This window comes from Cheilinus undulatus, linkage group 1, assembly GCF_018320785.1.
Source record: "Cheilinus undulatus linkage group 1, ASM1832078v1, whole genome shotgun sequence".
NCBI classification, from domain to species: domain Eukaryota; kingdom Metazoa; phylum Chordata; class Actinopteri; order Labriformes; family Labridae; genus Cheilinus; species Cheilinus undulatus.
Genome location: NC_054865.1, coordinates 4095483 through 4111204, shown reverse-complemented (window position 1 = coordinate 4111204; position 15722 = coordinate 4095483). Strand labels below are relative to the sequence as shown.

The following is a 15722-nucleotide window of genomic DNA, read 5'->3' as shown; positions in this document are numbered from 1 at the left end:
CAGATGGAGGTTTAAATAGGGTTTTTCAGGACGCCAGTGCGAGAAACATGAGTTTTTTGAACTGTAAACCATGTGAAGCTACTACATGGGTATCGGAGAGATGGTGTAAAGCCTTGAAAAAAGGCATAATACCCCCACTTTAACCAACTGTAGTCCATTTTTAACCACTTTCCCCCATTTCCCCACCCATTTTATGCCCCTTTTTGTGAGTCTTGATCCATTTGTGTGTCTTTTAACCAATTTTGCTACTTTTCACCACTTTCCTGTCTAGTTTTTTACCTTTCTTGATCCATTCTTGCCTCTTTTAACCTATTTGTTGTTTTCCCCAATAATTCACTTATTTTTCCCTTAAGGTTATTTCAGTTCCCTGTACTTTGTTCTCTGGCATCCTGACAACTGTGCACACATCGGCTATTTAGTCTGACATTATTTTTCAGATAATTTAGTCAACTTGCCCAACTTTGGTTTAGAAATAGGGGTTTACATTTTAATGAGGCTGTACTGCACTTCAACAAAAATAAAATTCATTCGTTTGGTTGCTTTGATAAATGTGGTTATTATTCAGGTTGAAAATAAAATATGGTTACCACAGCTTAACTTTACATGATTAAGCTTATAAAGGGTCATCATTGTTTGAGTTTGTGTGTTTCATTAGAACATGAGAATAAATATACCTTAACCTCAGTCTTTAAGACAATAAAATTAAATGCTTGTTAACAGTCACCAAATGTTAGCTTGTTGTAGTTTATCAATAAAACTGGACTCTGTGTTAGCTGGATCACGGTCACACCAGTTTGTTATTTTAATTCATTTATCCATAAAAACTTAAACTGAGATTAAGAATGTAATTGACTGTCCACCTCAACAATAAGTCCACTAAAGCCACAGTTATAGTGGAGGGTTTCTCCTACCTGTCCCAGGTTGACATATCCGTATTTAGCAGCGACTCTGTCCGCCTGTCCTGGTCCTCCTGGGATCCTCACAGCCCAGTGGTTGGTGTAAATGTTTCCTGGTGTTGACAACACTGTCAGAAAGCTCTCAGCATTCAGAACAATGAAGAGCCACAACAGGGTCATCCTGACTCCAGACCTGGCTCACTCAGACTCACTCTTCGAGATAAAAAGGGATTTTTAGGCTCAAGTGTGCCGGAGGTCCGGAATGTTGCGTTCAAGTACCGTTAAATTAGATGTCCGCTTTTGAAAAAGTAGTTCCCATTCCGCGGAGGGACTCTGAGCCGCACACAGAGAGGCTAGAGTCCACACATGGGGGTGAGACGGACGATGGTCTGACCCCAATCTCCACCTTAAAGCCTAAAAACTAACCCATCACGGACCTTCATGGGTTCTGGTCTGAACGAAGTCAGTCCACCAGGACTATGGTGCAACGGTGAAAGGACTCACTATCATGACGTCACATGGTCGGAAGAAGGATGCGCCGTTAGTTAGTGACAACAAAAACAAAACTTCTGCATGAGTTTCATTGGAGGAAAAAGTTGAAATCATGAGACAGAAAGCCTAAAGTACAAACTTAAACATCATAGCAATGAGATAAAAGTTTGAATTATTAGATAAAAGCAATGATTATGAGATTAGTTCAAATATTGACTTTTTAACTGTTAATTTCTACATTCTACCCCAGAATTTAGGCTTTTAATTTCAGCTAAATGACTTTTTTAATCTCATAATCAGTGTTGAGGGTAACGTGTTACAAAGTAATCCGTTAGAGTACTCAGATTACTTTTTGGAGTAACGAGTAACGTAACGCGTTAGTTTTACAGTTCAAGTAATCCCGTTACAAGTTATATTTTCCTAAAAGTCATCCCGTTAATGAAAGAAAAATCCCAAATTTCCTCTCTTCTGTAGCTTCAAAAAGAGAAAGAAAAAAAGAAGCTCCTTGAAGCATCTGCTCTGTTTGTCCTTCTCTCTTCCTGTATTCACTTTGGCATGTGGCACCGTGCCAGTGGAAGGCAGACATTCTGCGCTCCTTGTTAGCTTGTTGAGCCAGCGAGGTTACTGAGAGGACAGCAGGCCACTGTGGAATTATCCCCATTATGATGGATTTTTGAAAGAAAGGGACAAGAACAGCATCACAGTGAAACGCAAGTTTAAAAGCTTCATTTGCCTTCACTGAATCAGCTGCTCAGCTGTTCCAGTTACGCACTGTCATTACACACAGCATTCCAGTGACTCTGTCTGCCTCTGCTCAGCCTGTTGTCAGATTGTGAGCATGTTAAAGAGCTGTAAACCTTTTCCGGTCTGTTGGCGGTGTTCTCAGGCTGCAGAGATACATATTATGGGCTGTAAATGACGCTGTACATCAGCATTAGAGTCTGCACATTGAAATGCAGACTTGTGGTCATTATCTGTTGTTTTTACAACCAACGTGTGGCTAAAGGGTTTTAATATTTAGCAACGCAAAAGTACTCTAACGTGTTACTTTTAGAAGAAGGTAACGCAGTAACATAACAAATTACTTTTCTCAGTATGTAACACAGTAATCTAAGGAGTTAGTTTCAAAAGTAACGCTGCCCAACACTGCTCATAATTATGAATTTTTACCTTTTAATTTTGATTCATAATTTCACTTCATTATTCTGTTTTATCATTCTTTGTATAATTACCTATTTTCCTTTTCGCTCTTTTTTCAGAGGCAGAAATGAGCTTATAAACTGTGTATGCTATCGCGCTTGCAACTCAAACATCTTCTCCCATGTGAGTGTTTTATTGAAAGTAAGACTGCCATGTACAGAAGAGGATTAGGGCCACTGATAAAAAAATTTGAGACGCAATTTTTTTTTTTTTTACTTGTGAGAAAAAAGTTATAATTTTGAGATTAAAGTCAGAATTCTGGGATTGAAGTCAGAATTGTGTCTTTCATCTCAGAATTCGGACTTTAAAGCTGTAGTCAGCGATTTACTTTTAGTGTCGTATGCCCACAAAAACAACACCTCCTCGCGCTGCACTCTCACTTGAGGAAAACCAGCAAGGGATGATGCTCCAGCCAATGAGGAGGCTGGCACTCGCAGCCAATCATGGCTCAAGTCAGAGGCAGTGTTCCTATTGGCTGCTGTAGTAGGTGTGCTTCCACCTCTCAGCTCAGTGAGAAGTTGATACAATGGCAAAGTTATGGCAGTGTTCGGTCCTATGTAGAATGTGTTCATGCTGAGATGAAGGGTTTTCTTGCCTGTAACACGACTGTTGATTTCAGTGGAAAAGCGGAGCAAAATCGCTCCATGAGAGCTTTGCTACTGTCAGTATTTGATTCAGCGGACATGCACATGCACAAGGAGGTACGTGAGAAAAGGGGCAGAGCTACAGAGCTCAAACACTGAGAAGAACAGGAAGGGAGGGGGGAGTACATTTGATTCTACATGGCTCTCTTTAATCTCACAATTCTTTTTTCTCACAAGTAAAAAAATGAAATTGTCTCAAAAATATGTGTTTCAGAGGCCCTAATCCTCTTCCATACCTTTCACTATTAACTTGACAGTCAGATGGATGTGTTTCACACATCCATCTGGGAATGCTTCAATAGGAAACATTTGAGAAAAGGCAGAGGCTTTGAAAAAAACTCGGAGTGTGATTGGATGAATGTTCTGTCTATCACATCTCTACGGGCCAATCAGAGCAACAAAACACGTGACGTAGCCGCTATCAAGCTGCACGTGCGCAGCTACTGAGGAATAACGCGAAACATGGCGACTGTAGACATGTAAGTACTCGACTTTTGTTGTTTTTGAAAAGAAAACAACTCACTGCTGTTCGTTGTTCTTCTTTTAATGAAGAATTGTTGTCAAGTTTTGATTAAACTGGCGCTTTAGCAGCATCCACGCTAATCTCTTCCTCCATAACTGCACCAGCTCTTGCTGCTGCTTGTTTACGTCACGACTCTGTTGCGCCTGAAAGTACTGCCCCTCGTCGCTGATTGGTCCTGTCACTTTCTAACCGGGCCCAAACTGTTCAGACAGGAGCTTTGCAAGATGGATTCGCCATTGAAAAACAAGGAAACAGGCGTATCCATCTGCTCTGCAAGGTTATTTCACTATACCATTAAAACTAAAATCTACATATTCCACTGTAACTGTATCTGTTCTTAAGATTGGCACTAAACTAAGGCCTTGTCCACACAGAGACAAAACAGTAAGCATTTACAGATTTGTTCACTTTGGGACCCAGTTTCAAAAAACAGTGTTCACAGCCCCCCAAAATGCTGTTTCTGTGTGGATGAAATGCTGATAAGACAACAAACTTTTGCATATCCCCTTGAATTTGTCTCTGTGTGGCTGGGGCCTAAATCTTGCACTTAGAAAGCATGTTTTTTTGGGGGGGGGGGTTTCGCTTCCATGGAATAACTTGTAAAACGCTTTCTCTGACATGATAGTGAATCCACAGTGTGTGTCTACTTCAAATATGACATTTTTCCTATTTTCTTCTAGCTCTTTTCTGATTGGCTCTTCTCTAAAGGCCGGCTCAGACTACACGATTTGTTTTGTTGTTCACGATGGCACCATGTCAGACTATGTGACCAAAATCTTGTCCTGTCTTGGCTGACAGCCTGGCCACACTACAAGAGTGATCCAGACCGCTCACCGTATGCTGACGTCACCACTGTCTCCGCAACTGAGTGCGAGTTCACAGGTTGTCGGGGGGCGGGTCAAAGAGTGTCAGTCACTCTACAACAGAAGCGCTCTGTTCGACTGTAGCAGTCTTTTGCTCAAAAAAAAAAGGAAAATAAGACACAATTATGGATTGGACTATGGATAATAAGTATGGATGTATCAACACTATGGACTGGCTCTCCTCCAGTTAGAACTTAAGGTATGCACTTGAAAATGTGAATAAAATAAAGTTCACATAATTTTAGGAAATAGAAGGGGATAAAAAGTGTAAGTCTAGTAAATGATGATGCAAAGATAAAAAGCAAACACTCCTGTTGGTAGATGTCAGGATTCATGTCTTTGACGTCAGGTCAGGGTGTCAAACTAGACGATGTGAAAAAAATTCTGACATGCTAGTCTTGAATTGTGGTCGTGGGGCGTTTAGGACGTGTATGTCACACTACAAGACTGTTTGTCGTTCTTGACGCTCAAAATCGGGCCCAAGTTTTGACGATGAGCTGCGACGTTGCAGTCAGGCTTAAATCTGGCTAAATTCGTGTAGTCTGAGCCGGCCTTAAGAATGACTATCTCCTCATCCAGACAGTGCATTGTTGTGTCACCTACAATGACAGTGAAAAGTTTCTCATTCTCTCTCTCCCTTCCTCTTGTATGTAATTAGCTTTATTTTCATACTTCTTACTCCACCTTGTCCCTGGCTCACTGAGGTCATCAGAACCCAAAGGGCAGGGCTCAGGGCGGCAGAGAGAAAATGGTGTAAATCCAAACAAACCACTGACTTGAGTGCTTATCAGCAAAAACTGTCCTGTTTTACCTCTGCTCTAAAATCTTCTAAGAAGGCGTTCTATCAATCAAAGATCTGTGCTGCCACTGATGCACGCAAGCTCTTCTCTGCTTTTAACTCGCTCCTCTCTCCTTCAAACCCACAACCCTCCAGTATGTTGACTCCAGACATGTTCGCCTCCTACTTCACTGACAAGGTTTCTACCATCAGCAACCAATTCTCTGAGCCTGTCCAACTCAGTTTTCTTCCACCAGCTAGTGATGCCTCACTTAGCTCATTCTCTCCACTAAGTGAGAGCGAAGTCACCAGGCTTCTGCTTGACTCTAAGCCCACAACCTGTCCCCTCGATCCGATACCATCACATCTCTTGCAGGCGATTGAGCCCACAATCAGCCCTGCTGTGAGTTGTATCATTAACTCCTCTCTGTCCACAGGTGTTTTCCCAGCTGCTTTCAAGCAAGCGCGGGTTACACCACTGCTCAAAAGATCCACTCTCAACCCAGCCCTGGTTGAAAATTTCAGTCCGGTCTCACTTCTCCCATTCCTATCAAAAATACTGGAGCGCACAGTCTTCAACCAGCTCTCAGAATACTTGCAGAACAATGATCTACTTGATCAGAATCAGTCTGGCTTTAGGCGGGGCCACTCTACTGAAACTGCACTTTTGTCTGTAATGGAATCACTTCGCTTGGCCAGAGCAGCTGGCCAAGCCTCAGTTCTCTTACTATTGGATCTGTCCGCTGCCTTTGACACAGTAAACCACCAAATCCTCCTCTCTACACTCTCTTCACTTGGTATCTTAGGATCTGCCCTACAGTGGTTTAAGTCCTACCTCAAAGGGAGACCTTTTAGAGTATCATGGAAAGGAGGAGTGTCTAAACTGCATGGCTTATCAACAGGGGTGCCTCAAGGGTCTGTGCTTGGTCCCCTACTTTTCTCAATATACACCACCTCACTTGGTGCAATCATCCACTCCCATGGCTTTTCTTATCACTGCTATGCAGACGATACACAGTTTTTCCTGTCCTTTCCACCAGATGACACAACTGTCTCAGCTCGGATCTCATCCTGCCTTGCTGATATTTCTAAATGGATGAGGGAACGTCACCTTCAGCTCAACCTGCCCAAAACTGAGCTCATTATCATCCCAGCCAGTCACACTGTGGAACCACAGATCAGTATCCAGCTTGGATCAAATAATCTCTTGCCCACTAAGTCAGCCCGAAATCTGGGTGTCATGATTGATGACCAGCTAACCTTCAAGGTCCATGTGGCCTCGATTGCTCGGTCCTGCCGATTCGCCCTCTACAACATCAAGAGGGTCAGACCCTACTTGACAGAGCATGCTACACAACTCCTGGTACAGGCTCTTATAATATCATGCACTGACTACTGTAACTCATTACTGGCAGGCCTACCTGCATGCACAGTTATACCTCTGCAGTTGATCCAGAACGCAGCAGCACGTCTGGTCTTCAACCAACCCAAGAGAGCTCATGTCACGCCTCTTTTAATCTCTCTACACTGGCTTCCAGTTGCAGCTCACATTAAATTCAAAACTCTAATCATTGCTTACAAAGCAGTAACTAAAACTGCTCCTGTTTACCTGGAGTCCCTCATCCAGGTCTACACTCCTTCTCGCCACTTCTCGCTCAGCCAGCGAAAGGCGCCTGGTACTTCCAGCGCATCATGCTCCTAAGTCACTAGCCGGACTCTTCTCCTCTGTTGTCCCTAAATGGTGGAATGAATTACCCAACTCCATTCGATCTACAGACTCCCTCTCTACTTTCAAGAGAAGGCTAAAGACCCAGCTCTTTAGAGAACACTATGCACTTAGCTAGACTATTCTCTACTGTTGTCCCCAGTAGTAGATTGAGTCTCAGCCAGACTATTCTTCACTGCTGTCCCCAGTGGTTGAATGAGTTTCCAAACTATAGTTAGCTCACACTGTCCTGTTCTACTTCTGGGATTTCTTTGCCCAGCTCTTTGTGAATGATCCAGCACTTGGTACTTGGTAATTAGTTGTTGTGAAGTCTAATGGATGGCGATTAGAGATCCCACATTTTGCTTGATTCATTTTTGCTGTCTAATAACAACAACAAAAAAAAAAAAAAAACACACAAAAACAACAACGTATATTTTAGGTACTCTGCCTTAAATTCTACATGGCAGCACTTGCGTCCAATTGGACCTGAAGCATTTGATGGCACTTACTGATGTTGTTTCTTCTTGTCTAGATCATTGCTTGTGTTGTTCTTGCTCTCGAATGTACATCGCTTTGGAGAAAAGCGTCTGCCAAATGACATTGTAACATTGTAACATTGTAACTTCTTTTTCTCCCTCTTAAATTGTGCAGAGTTCTCTTTAGCCCCTGTTTGGTTTTCTGCAGGCTCTTTTTGTGTCCCACTTTTCATCAGGTATGACATTTTTCATTGGCAAACCTGCAGTCTTTGGCCTCCACCAAAGGTGGGTGGATGCGGTGGAGGTGGTCTCCACCGCATCTGTGGCATTTCTAATGTCCTGCTGGGGCCTTGGTCATGTGTCACCTTGTTCACCAACCCTGCTGCTCGGTTCTATTTCCCAGGTTCATGTCAACTTCAGTGATGATGTCTCTGTGTGGATGAGACCGAGGAACTTTGGTAGACTGGTTCGACCAGACAAGGCTTCCAATATGAAGAAGAGAAACAACCATGTGAGAGAGAACCTGTACATTCTGCAGTATGCTTCAGGTAACAATTCTGAAGCATTTAAACTGTTTTGAATCATCAGTAACTAGAATTATCACCTTGATTACCCTCAGCTATCCATGAATTCATCAATAACAGCCTTCAGGGTTTTTATGGAATGACAGAGTAACTACAGATGGAGACATACTGAAAAGATGTGATATCTGATGAATTATATCAGCATTAAAACCAAACAGAAGAGTTCAAACCACAATCATGTACAGCAGGAACATAATCCAAATAATCCCCCTCCCCCACGTCTACAGAGAGGGCAGAGTGAGGCAGAAACATCCTCTAATCGATCCCTGATGGTGTCTTTCTCTCTAACAGGACAGCGTCATAAATTCTCTCCAGCTGTTGCTCAGATATGACTGGCATTAGAACGTGAACAAAGTTCACTGGAACTGGACAATCCAAATGTGATTACTCATCCCTGTGTCCAGGGAGGAGTGCTGAGTGTGGAAATGATGTCTCATCAAGCAAGGGCGCCCATGGGGGGGTAAAGGGGAGAGCTTTCTGGGGCCCAGTGTTAATTTTGTTGATTAAAACTCTGACTAAAAATGTTCATTGTCAGCCTTTTCTTCCACGACATAAACTAGACTAGGATTAACAAAAATAGATCTGTGATGACTAAAACTGACAAAAACTAAGTTAAGTTTTCATCAAGATGACTAAAACTCGACTAAGATGAAATGTAGTTTTCATCAGACATTCTAAATCCATTATATTACTCCACTGTGGGTAAATCTGTCAAAAACCATGCATCTGTATCTCTTCTGTCTCTCAGCTGTAGAAAGCAGGAACTCCAGGTTTGGCAGAGTCTAGAGAACACACTACCATGACTTAGTACCAGATTTAGGCAAGAAAATAAATGCTTGGACTAAAAGTAAAGACTAAAATGTGATGACTTTTTATGGACTAGACTAAAATGTTCGACTAAAACTGAAAAGGATGGCAATGACTAAAATGTGACTAAAACTAAAATGCATTTCATGTAAAGACTAAAACTAAGATTAAAATTAAAAATAGCGTTCAAAATTAACACTGATGGGAAGGCCCATTCTCTGGGGTTTTTAGGGGCCCAGCCAACTCTGTGGGCAGGCCTCCATCAAGTCCACATGAAGAACCAGACCCCGGGGCGAATGTGACCCTGCAATGGCTTTTCTTTCTATGATATAAAATGCAAAATAAAAAACACAGAAATCCCAATGTAAAGAATATTTGTGTGTTTTTACATATTAGCCATGCATAAATAAAAACTTGAAGCATATGTGAAGATTTTGTTCAGTATTTTGAGCAGAAAATGAAGCACGGTAAAATAGATGGTAAACGGTGAAGAAGTGTTTATTAGCTAAAACTCTGTAGCCCGGGTAATCAGGACAGACACTTTGAAACTATTCAAGATATTTTCATTTTAAGTAAAAATAAGTCAAAGCCATTAAAAACATTATTTTCCTCATGAAAAAAAGTTTGAAAAGCTAGAAGGCCATTATAATATTTCTTTCAACCCTTGATGGTATAACATTGCCCTGAAGCAACTTAACTGTTTTTTTTTTCCATCATTACACTACCCCCTTTAGTTTCCTATTGTTCTTTTTTAAATAAAATATCATGACAACTAATAATAACCACAAATATGAGGGGCTGCGGTGGGTGACATACTTTATGGGTGGCTGGAGAATCCCTCTTTGGAGCCAAAACTGCAGGAAACTGCACCAAGAATCAGAAAGTTAACCTCAGTGAAGCTGTGTGAATGGACCCAAAAACAGAAACAGATGAGGGTTCAGAGTGATTTATTCAACAATCAGCAGATGAAAGATGAAGGGGTTTCTGGATGTAAAAAAGGCCAGCAGGATGAGGGACACTGCCGTGAAGATCCAGGGAGATGGAGAGCAAAAATTAGTTCAATTCCAGCATTTCTCAAAAACAAAATCTCAGAATTTCACAATGTAGCCAGGAGCACAGCTGAACAATTGGGCAAAGACTCGAGGAGCCAGGAATTTCCTGCAGGAGCTTAATGGCTTGAAGGTGTGCAGCGTGGTTGGCAGCAGGAGTGTTAGCTTCAACACAATCACAAAGAAACAGACAGGGAGATATGACACACTAGGAGGGGTAAACAACAGAAAACAAAAAGACCGGGGAGTAGAAATAATTAAGATTATGACAAATACGGTTGTCTAAAGTGATTAAAGTGAAATAACTTCATAAATAAAGCATTTACATGTGCATTAATATGTAGAGAAGAGTCTTCTGTTGTTCAAAGACATCATTTGATATATTCTGTCTGATAAAAGATTTTTTTTTTTTTTTTGTTTTGTTGCTGCAGGGCAACATCATGCAGTTAGGTTCCTTCAGCTGGTCCAATCATGCTGCAGCAGCGGCTCTCAGCTCTGGTCCTGGAGAATCCCCCTCTCTCATGTTTCAGATGCCTGCCTGCCTCAGTACATCTGATTCAAATGATCGTTGCCCAGCACCTGCAGCCGTTTAAATCAGGCTGATCAAATAAATCAAGTGAAGGGTAGGGGGAACGGGTCCCAGGACTGTGAGGAACTAAGTTATAGTTTTCAGATCACTGTCACTGATGATGTTATAGAGGTAGGACTAGACTGTAGATTAGCCGGTCTGGTGACATCTTTGCTGTGTATGAGATAGTGATGGTGTGTAAATGACAGTGTTTGTGGGTCTGCATATATTTCATTGTCTTTACTGGAGGTGTCCTGTCTGTCTACTTCCATCACTGCCTCTTTTTCTTGTTTTAAATCAAATACTGTTGAATGGAAACTGGGATTGAAACATTCAACTAACACAACAGTCAGACACACTGAACCACTTCAAACACTCAGATGTACAAAGACAAGCACAGTCGGCTCCTCACTCTGCGTTTCTACATGTAGATAAAGAGAGAATACAAAGGTAGAGTAGGGTCGGAAACAGAGAACCTCTGGGGGGGGCTGTTCTGTCCTTCACTGCTGGTGAAGTTCAGATTTTTTCTTTTGCCTCACATGTGTAGAAAGTTTTTTTAGATAAAGAATATTTATTCCTAAAGTTGAATACTACCACACGACGACTGTACTACTTCTATAGCATACTGTGTGGCTAAAATGAGAAGTGATAATAATAATAATAATAATACATCACACTTATATAGCGCTTTTCTGGACACTCAAAGACGCTTATAGAAGGAATCAGATCAATGTTTGTTTTATAAAATACATGAAAATAAAGTTGTTATGTTGTGTTTGTTAAAATAAAGTTACATTTTTATTAATTGCTAAAACATGAAACAATAACTAGTTTAGATGATGAGTACACTCATAATTTCACGTTTAACATGCATGCTCACGATGTGGAAACGATGCTGCTGGGGATTATTGTGCAGCCACACACAGTAAAAACTGGAGTGTTGATTTCTCAGTGTTCAGTTGATTTAACTCCCAGAGAGTCATTTTAACTCCACTCTTTTTTTTACTAAATAAAGACAGCATTGTAGATGGAAAACATATTGGCAAGAAAAATAACAATATTTAGTTAAAAATACTGTGATGGATTACTAAGGCTAATAGCAGTACCGAAAGTGTTTTAGGGCGTACTTACACTAGGCCATCCGCACCGTGCCGTACTCTAACCATGCTGAAGCCCATTTCACCCCCTCCCCTGTCCCCCCTTTGGCCCACACTCACACCACTAAACGCATCCAGGCCTGGGCACGGTTACGTCACGCGCCAACGTCATTACACAAAGCATCCACCGCTGATGACTCAGTATGCATAAGTGTTGTTTTTTAGGCTGTAAAATAGCAACAGATTTAAATCATATCTGATCTGGCACCAGAACTATTTAAGCATACCTAATCACTAAGTGTATCTTAACCATCATAAAACTGGTTTTACTAACATTACTACTGTCAAGGTGAGGCATATGAAAGTGGCCCCACCATCTTCATATATTTTTGTATGCAGCCCTTAGTGGAAATAGTTTGGACACCCCTGCTGGAGAGTCAAATGTCTAGGCTCCACCTACTGCTATTTCAAATCTGCATAATTTTCCCATGATGCCCTCAGGCAAAGTGTTTATATGTGTTTAAGATATTTTGTATGAGTTTAGATGCTGTACATTAATCACTGCTGGGATTTATCTACTCATTTTTATGATAGATAGTTCTTGTTTTTATTTTTTTCAAAATTTTGCACCCTGAGGGAAAATGTTTACTGAGTGACTTCCTGCCTGTCGCTGCCTGTAGGTATACAGCAAATTCAGGTAATTAGTATAAATTTTGTATAAAAAAAAAATCAACTCAACTTGAGTGTGCATGTGAGATCATTCACAGACTCTACAGCTGAGTTAAAGTAATTCTAATCTGGGAGTTGATCTCTAGATCTTATCAGGGGTTGAAATACTACTCTCACTAAGGGAAAAATTAGCTCCTATTTCTAAACTTAGCACAAAAAGCAAGGACATTTGTGTTTGGTACATTATTTCTTTGTTGTAACAATGCTTCTTGGCAATAAATCTTATACCGATGGAAAGCCTGCTTATTTCCCTTTTAAATGATGCCACATTTGTAAGGATCATACATTTGTTGGATGAGCAGCAGAGCTGAGTATGTGGGTTATGCCCATGAAAAATGTGCCAGATCTTCTCTGCCAATGCCAAACAGCTGATTCTACCATTGACTCTTGTTTGGTGTTTGGTGGATTGGATGATAGATGTTTGAACATTGACATGGAAATGTAACAATTTATTCATTTAACAAACAGGAGCCTCAATAGTGTGTGGCAGAATCATACACAGCCACAGCAGCCTGGCTCCTCCTGCTCATGCTGGTCACACACTGCTGTTACGTTTTAACACTAGGGAAAGAGTACATTCAGCACCAATCTGGGGAGGGACCATAGACAGTGGGATACAGAGTTAAATTAACTCTTTAAGGGTTATTTTAACACTGCAAAGTTTACTGTGCATCAGGCACAACAACACTTTAGGGAATTCTGTTCCTGTAAGTGTCTGAAACATTGAGTTAGGTCCACAAATGTGTTTTAAAAGATTAAATTAGACTCAACTGTTGCATCAGACCAACATTTTTTGGTATGAGTATTGTCAGTTGAAAATGTGAACATATTTTCCTCCAAGGATTCCTGACAGTTTAGGGTCCACATGACTGGAACAGACTGATGTTCTTATATTAGAAAACATAAAAATGTGGATACTTTAAGAAAAAAAGGTCCTTCCCTTTACAGGATACTTTCTGTCGGCCCAGTGGAAAAGAAAAATATTAAAATGATGCAGCCAAAATTGTGTTAAAATAGCCAAAATATTTTAAATTCTATTCTGATTTCCTTTCTCTTGAAAAAGCATCCTGTATATCCTGCTGAAGATGGGAATGAACTGGAAAGAATGAGCGCTTTATCAGCCAGAGCCACCTGAAACTTTGATTTACTATCATGGAAACTATTTCACCCGGACAGCCTACCTCTGGGTTCTACAGTGCTGTGAAAAATATTTGCTACTTGATTTCTTTGCATAATTGACACATTTAAATGTTGAAACCTCAAGCTCAGGCACACTTGGGTTATGCAGCAGAAAACACTCATATTTCCACCTCTGAACAGCTGTACAGACTCATCACCAGTTACCTCAGATGCTTGCTTCCAGTTGATGCCACCAAGGATGGAACAACCAGTCAGGGAGAAATGTCCGGTAGGTTTGGATGGCTTTTTTCTCTTAATAACAGAAATCATTTATAAACAGGCTTGTGTGACAAATGTGAAAAAATAAGAAATCACTTAGGGGACAACTACTTTTTCACAGCACTGTTTAAATTGTTAAATTTAGGGGAAATGATATGATCTTTTTTTTTTAAGTATGAGCAGAAATGCTGGTCCTGTGCTGACCACCTCTGGTTTAGGAGCTTTCACCTGCCAGGCTCAGATTCCTGTTTCAATCCAAGTGGAGGTCATAACAAGCAAAGTAAAACTACAAAAAAAAAACCCATCCAAACAGCAGATCTAACATAAATCCTTGAAGTCTGGAGTTATTTCAGTCAGCATGGGTTTGAAGCTCTGTGATTTACAGAGCTGTATGAGGTCCTTTAAGGGTTTAGATTTGGGAATATCTGAGTTTGAGCCTGCTCTGCTTTTCATCTTTTACACCACTGTTCTTCAGCTAGAGTTCCTGATAAAGATTAACACATTCTTCAGTATTTTCAACCTTTTTTAAATTATGACCACATCTGTTTTCAATGCGAAGGGACTGTGTTATGAAGTCTTTCAGCAGATGGCAGCAAGATGTAACAAAGCCCTTCTAATACCACGTCAGGAGGAGGATGTGAGGTCTGACTGATGCTGCATGAAGAAAGACCATCGAGTTTTATCATTTCTGCTGGACAGAAAATAAGGCACAGATTTATTAAGTATCCGGTAAATTTGTTTTATATATCCACACAAAAATTAGACTAAACTAGACAAAAAATTTAAAAGGGTAGAAATGACTAAAATATGACTAAAATGCATTTCATTTAAAGACTAAAACTACGACTCAAATTTAAAAAAATAGCTGCCAAAATTAACACTGCTCTGTAATAAAACAGACCAATAGTCAACTATTTAACATTTTATTTCAACAAGCTCTTCTCCACTGTTGAACATTAGCCCTTCAGAGGAAACTTTGTCAGGTTTTGTTTATTGAAAGGGTTCTTTATCACCACTTAGCAGGCACCATAGTGAGCACTTTTTCAATTTTTGCACACTTAGATGGCACTATTAAGGCCACTCTGTATGATTTTGCCCACTTAAAGGGCACCTGAAGAAGTGCTTTGTCAACTTTTGCCACTTTAAAGGGACATTTCTGATTTTTTAAAGTTCGATTGTCTGAGGCATTAGTCTCCAGTGAGTGTTGCAGGCACTAACCTGACATGCCAGATGGATTTGTTTCACACATCCATCTGGTAAACTTCCTATAGACAGTGTTTGGGAAAGGGCAGAGCCTTTGAAAAAAAACTCAGAGGGTGATTGGATGAACGCTCTGTCTGTCACATCTTTACAGACCAATCAGAGTGTAACAACCCCTCCCATTTAGTTTCTACCCTGCCCGATTTCCTCCATGTCTTGCTCTCAGATATGTTTTCCCTCTTCCAGGTGTTTGGAGTTGGCATTAGGTTGGGGCTGTGAGGAGTCGTCAGCTGATTGCTGCTCACCTGAGCAGGGCTTTCAGACAGGCAGATAAGCCAGCCTGTTTGAAACTCTCATTCTCTCTCAGCTGCCAGCATTTCCTTTTTGTTTGGTTCGATACACATTTCACCACAATCTCACAACACATTCACTCACCCATACATTACAGACATGACTGATAACTCAGATCTACATAGCACACTAGTTATTTCATAAGTTTAACCATTTGGTACAAATAAATATAATTTTGTTATTCCTTTAAACTATGTGTGGACTCCCTCTTTGTTACTTCTCTGAGCCAGGTCGTAACAAATGGGGGCTCGTCTTTGTATTCTCGGGACAAAATTGTTAATGTTACTGCAACATTGTTTAAATTGTTGTATTATTTTGAGGGAGAGTTTCACATGTATTTACTGATTATTGTGAAATGT

General features: G+C 40.7%; 1 protein-coding gene across 2 annotated transcripts in view; it reads right to left on the bottom strand.

The window, feature by feature from the left end:
• Positions 1 to 1368, bottom strand: part of LOC121512969 (proprotein convertase subtilisin/kexin type 6-like) — a 28667-nt gene extending 27299 nt beyond the window's left edge. Inside the window, exon 1 of one of the 2 annotated variants that reach the window (XM_041792410.1) lies at positions 912 to 1368. In XM_041792410.1, the coding sequence (XP_041648344.1) occupies positions 912 to 1076 (165 nt within the window). In that variant the 5' untranslated portion in view covers positions 1077 to 1368. The remainder of the gene's footprint in view (positions 1 to 911) is intronic. The other variant, XM_041792419.1, reaches the window with a different exon arrangement.
• Positions 1369 to 15722: the final 14354 nt, after the last annotated feature.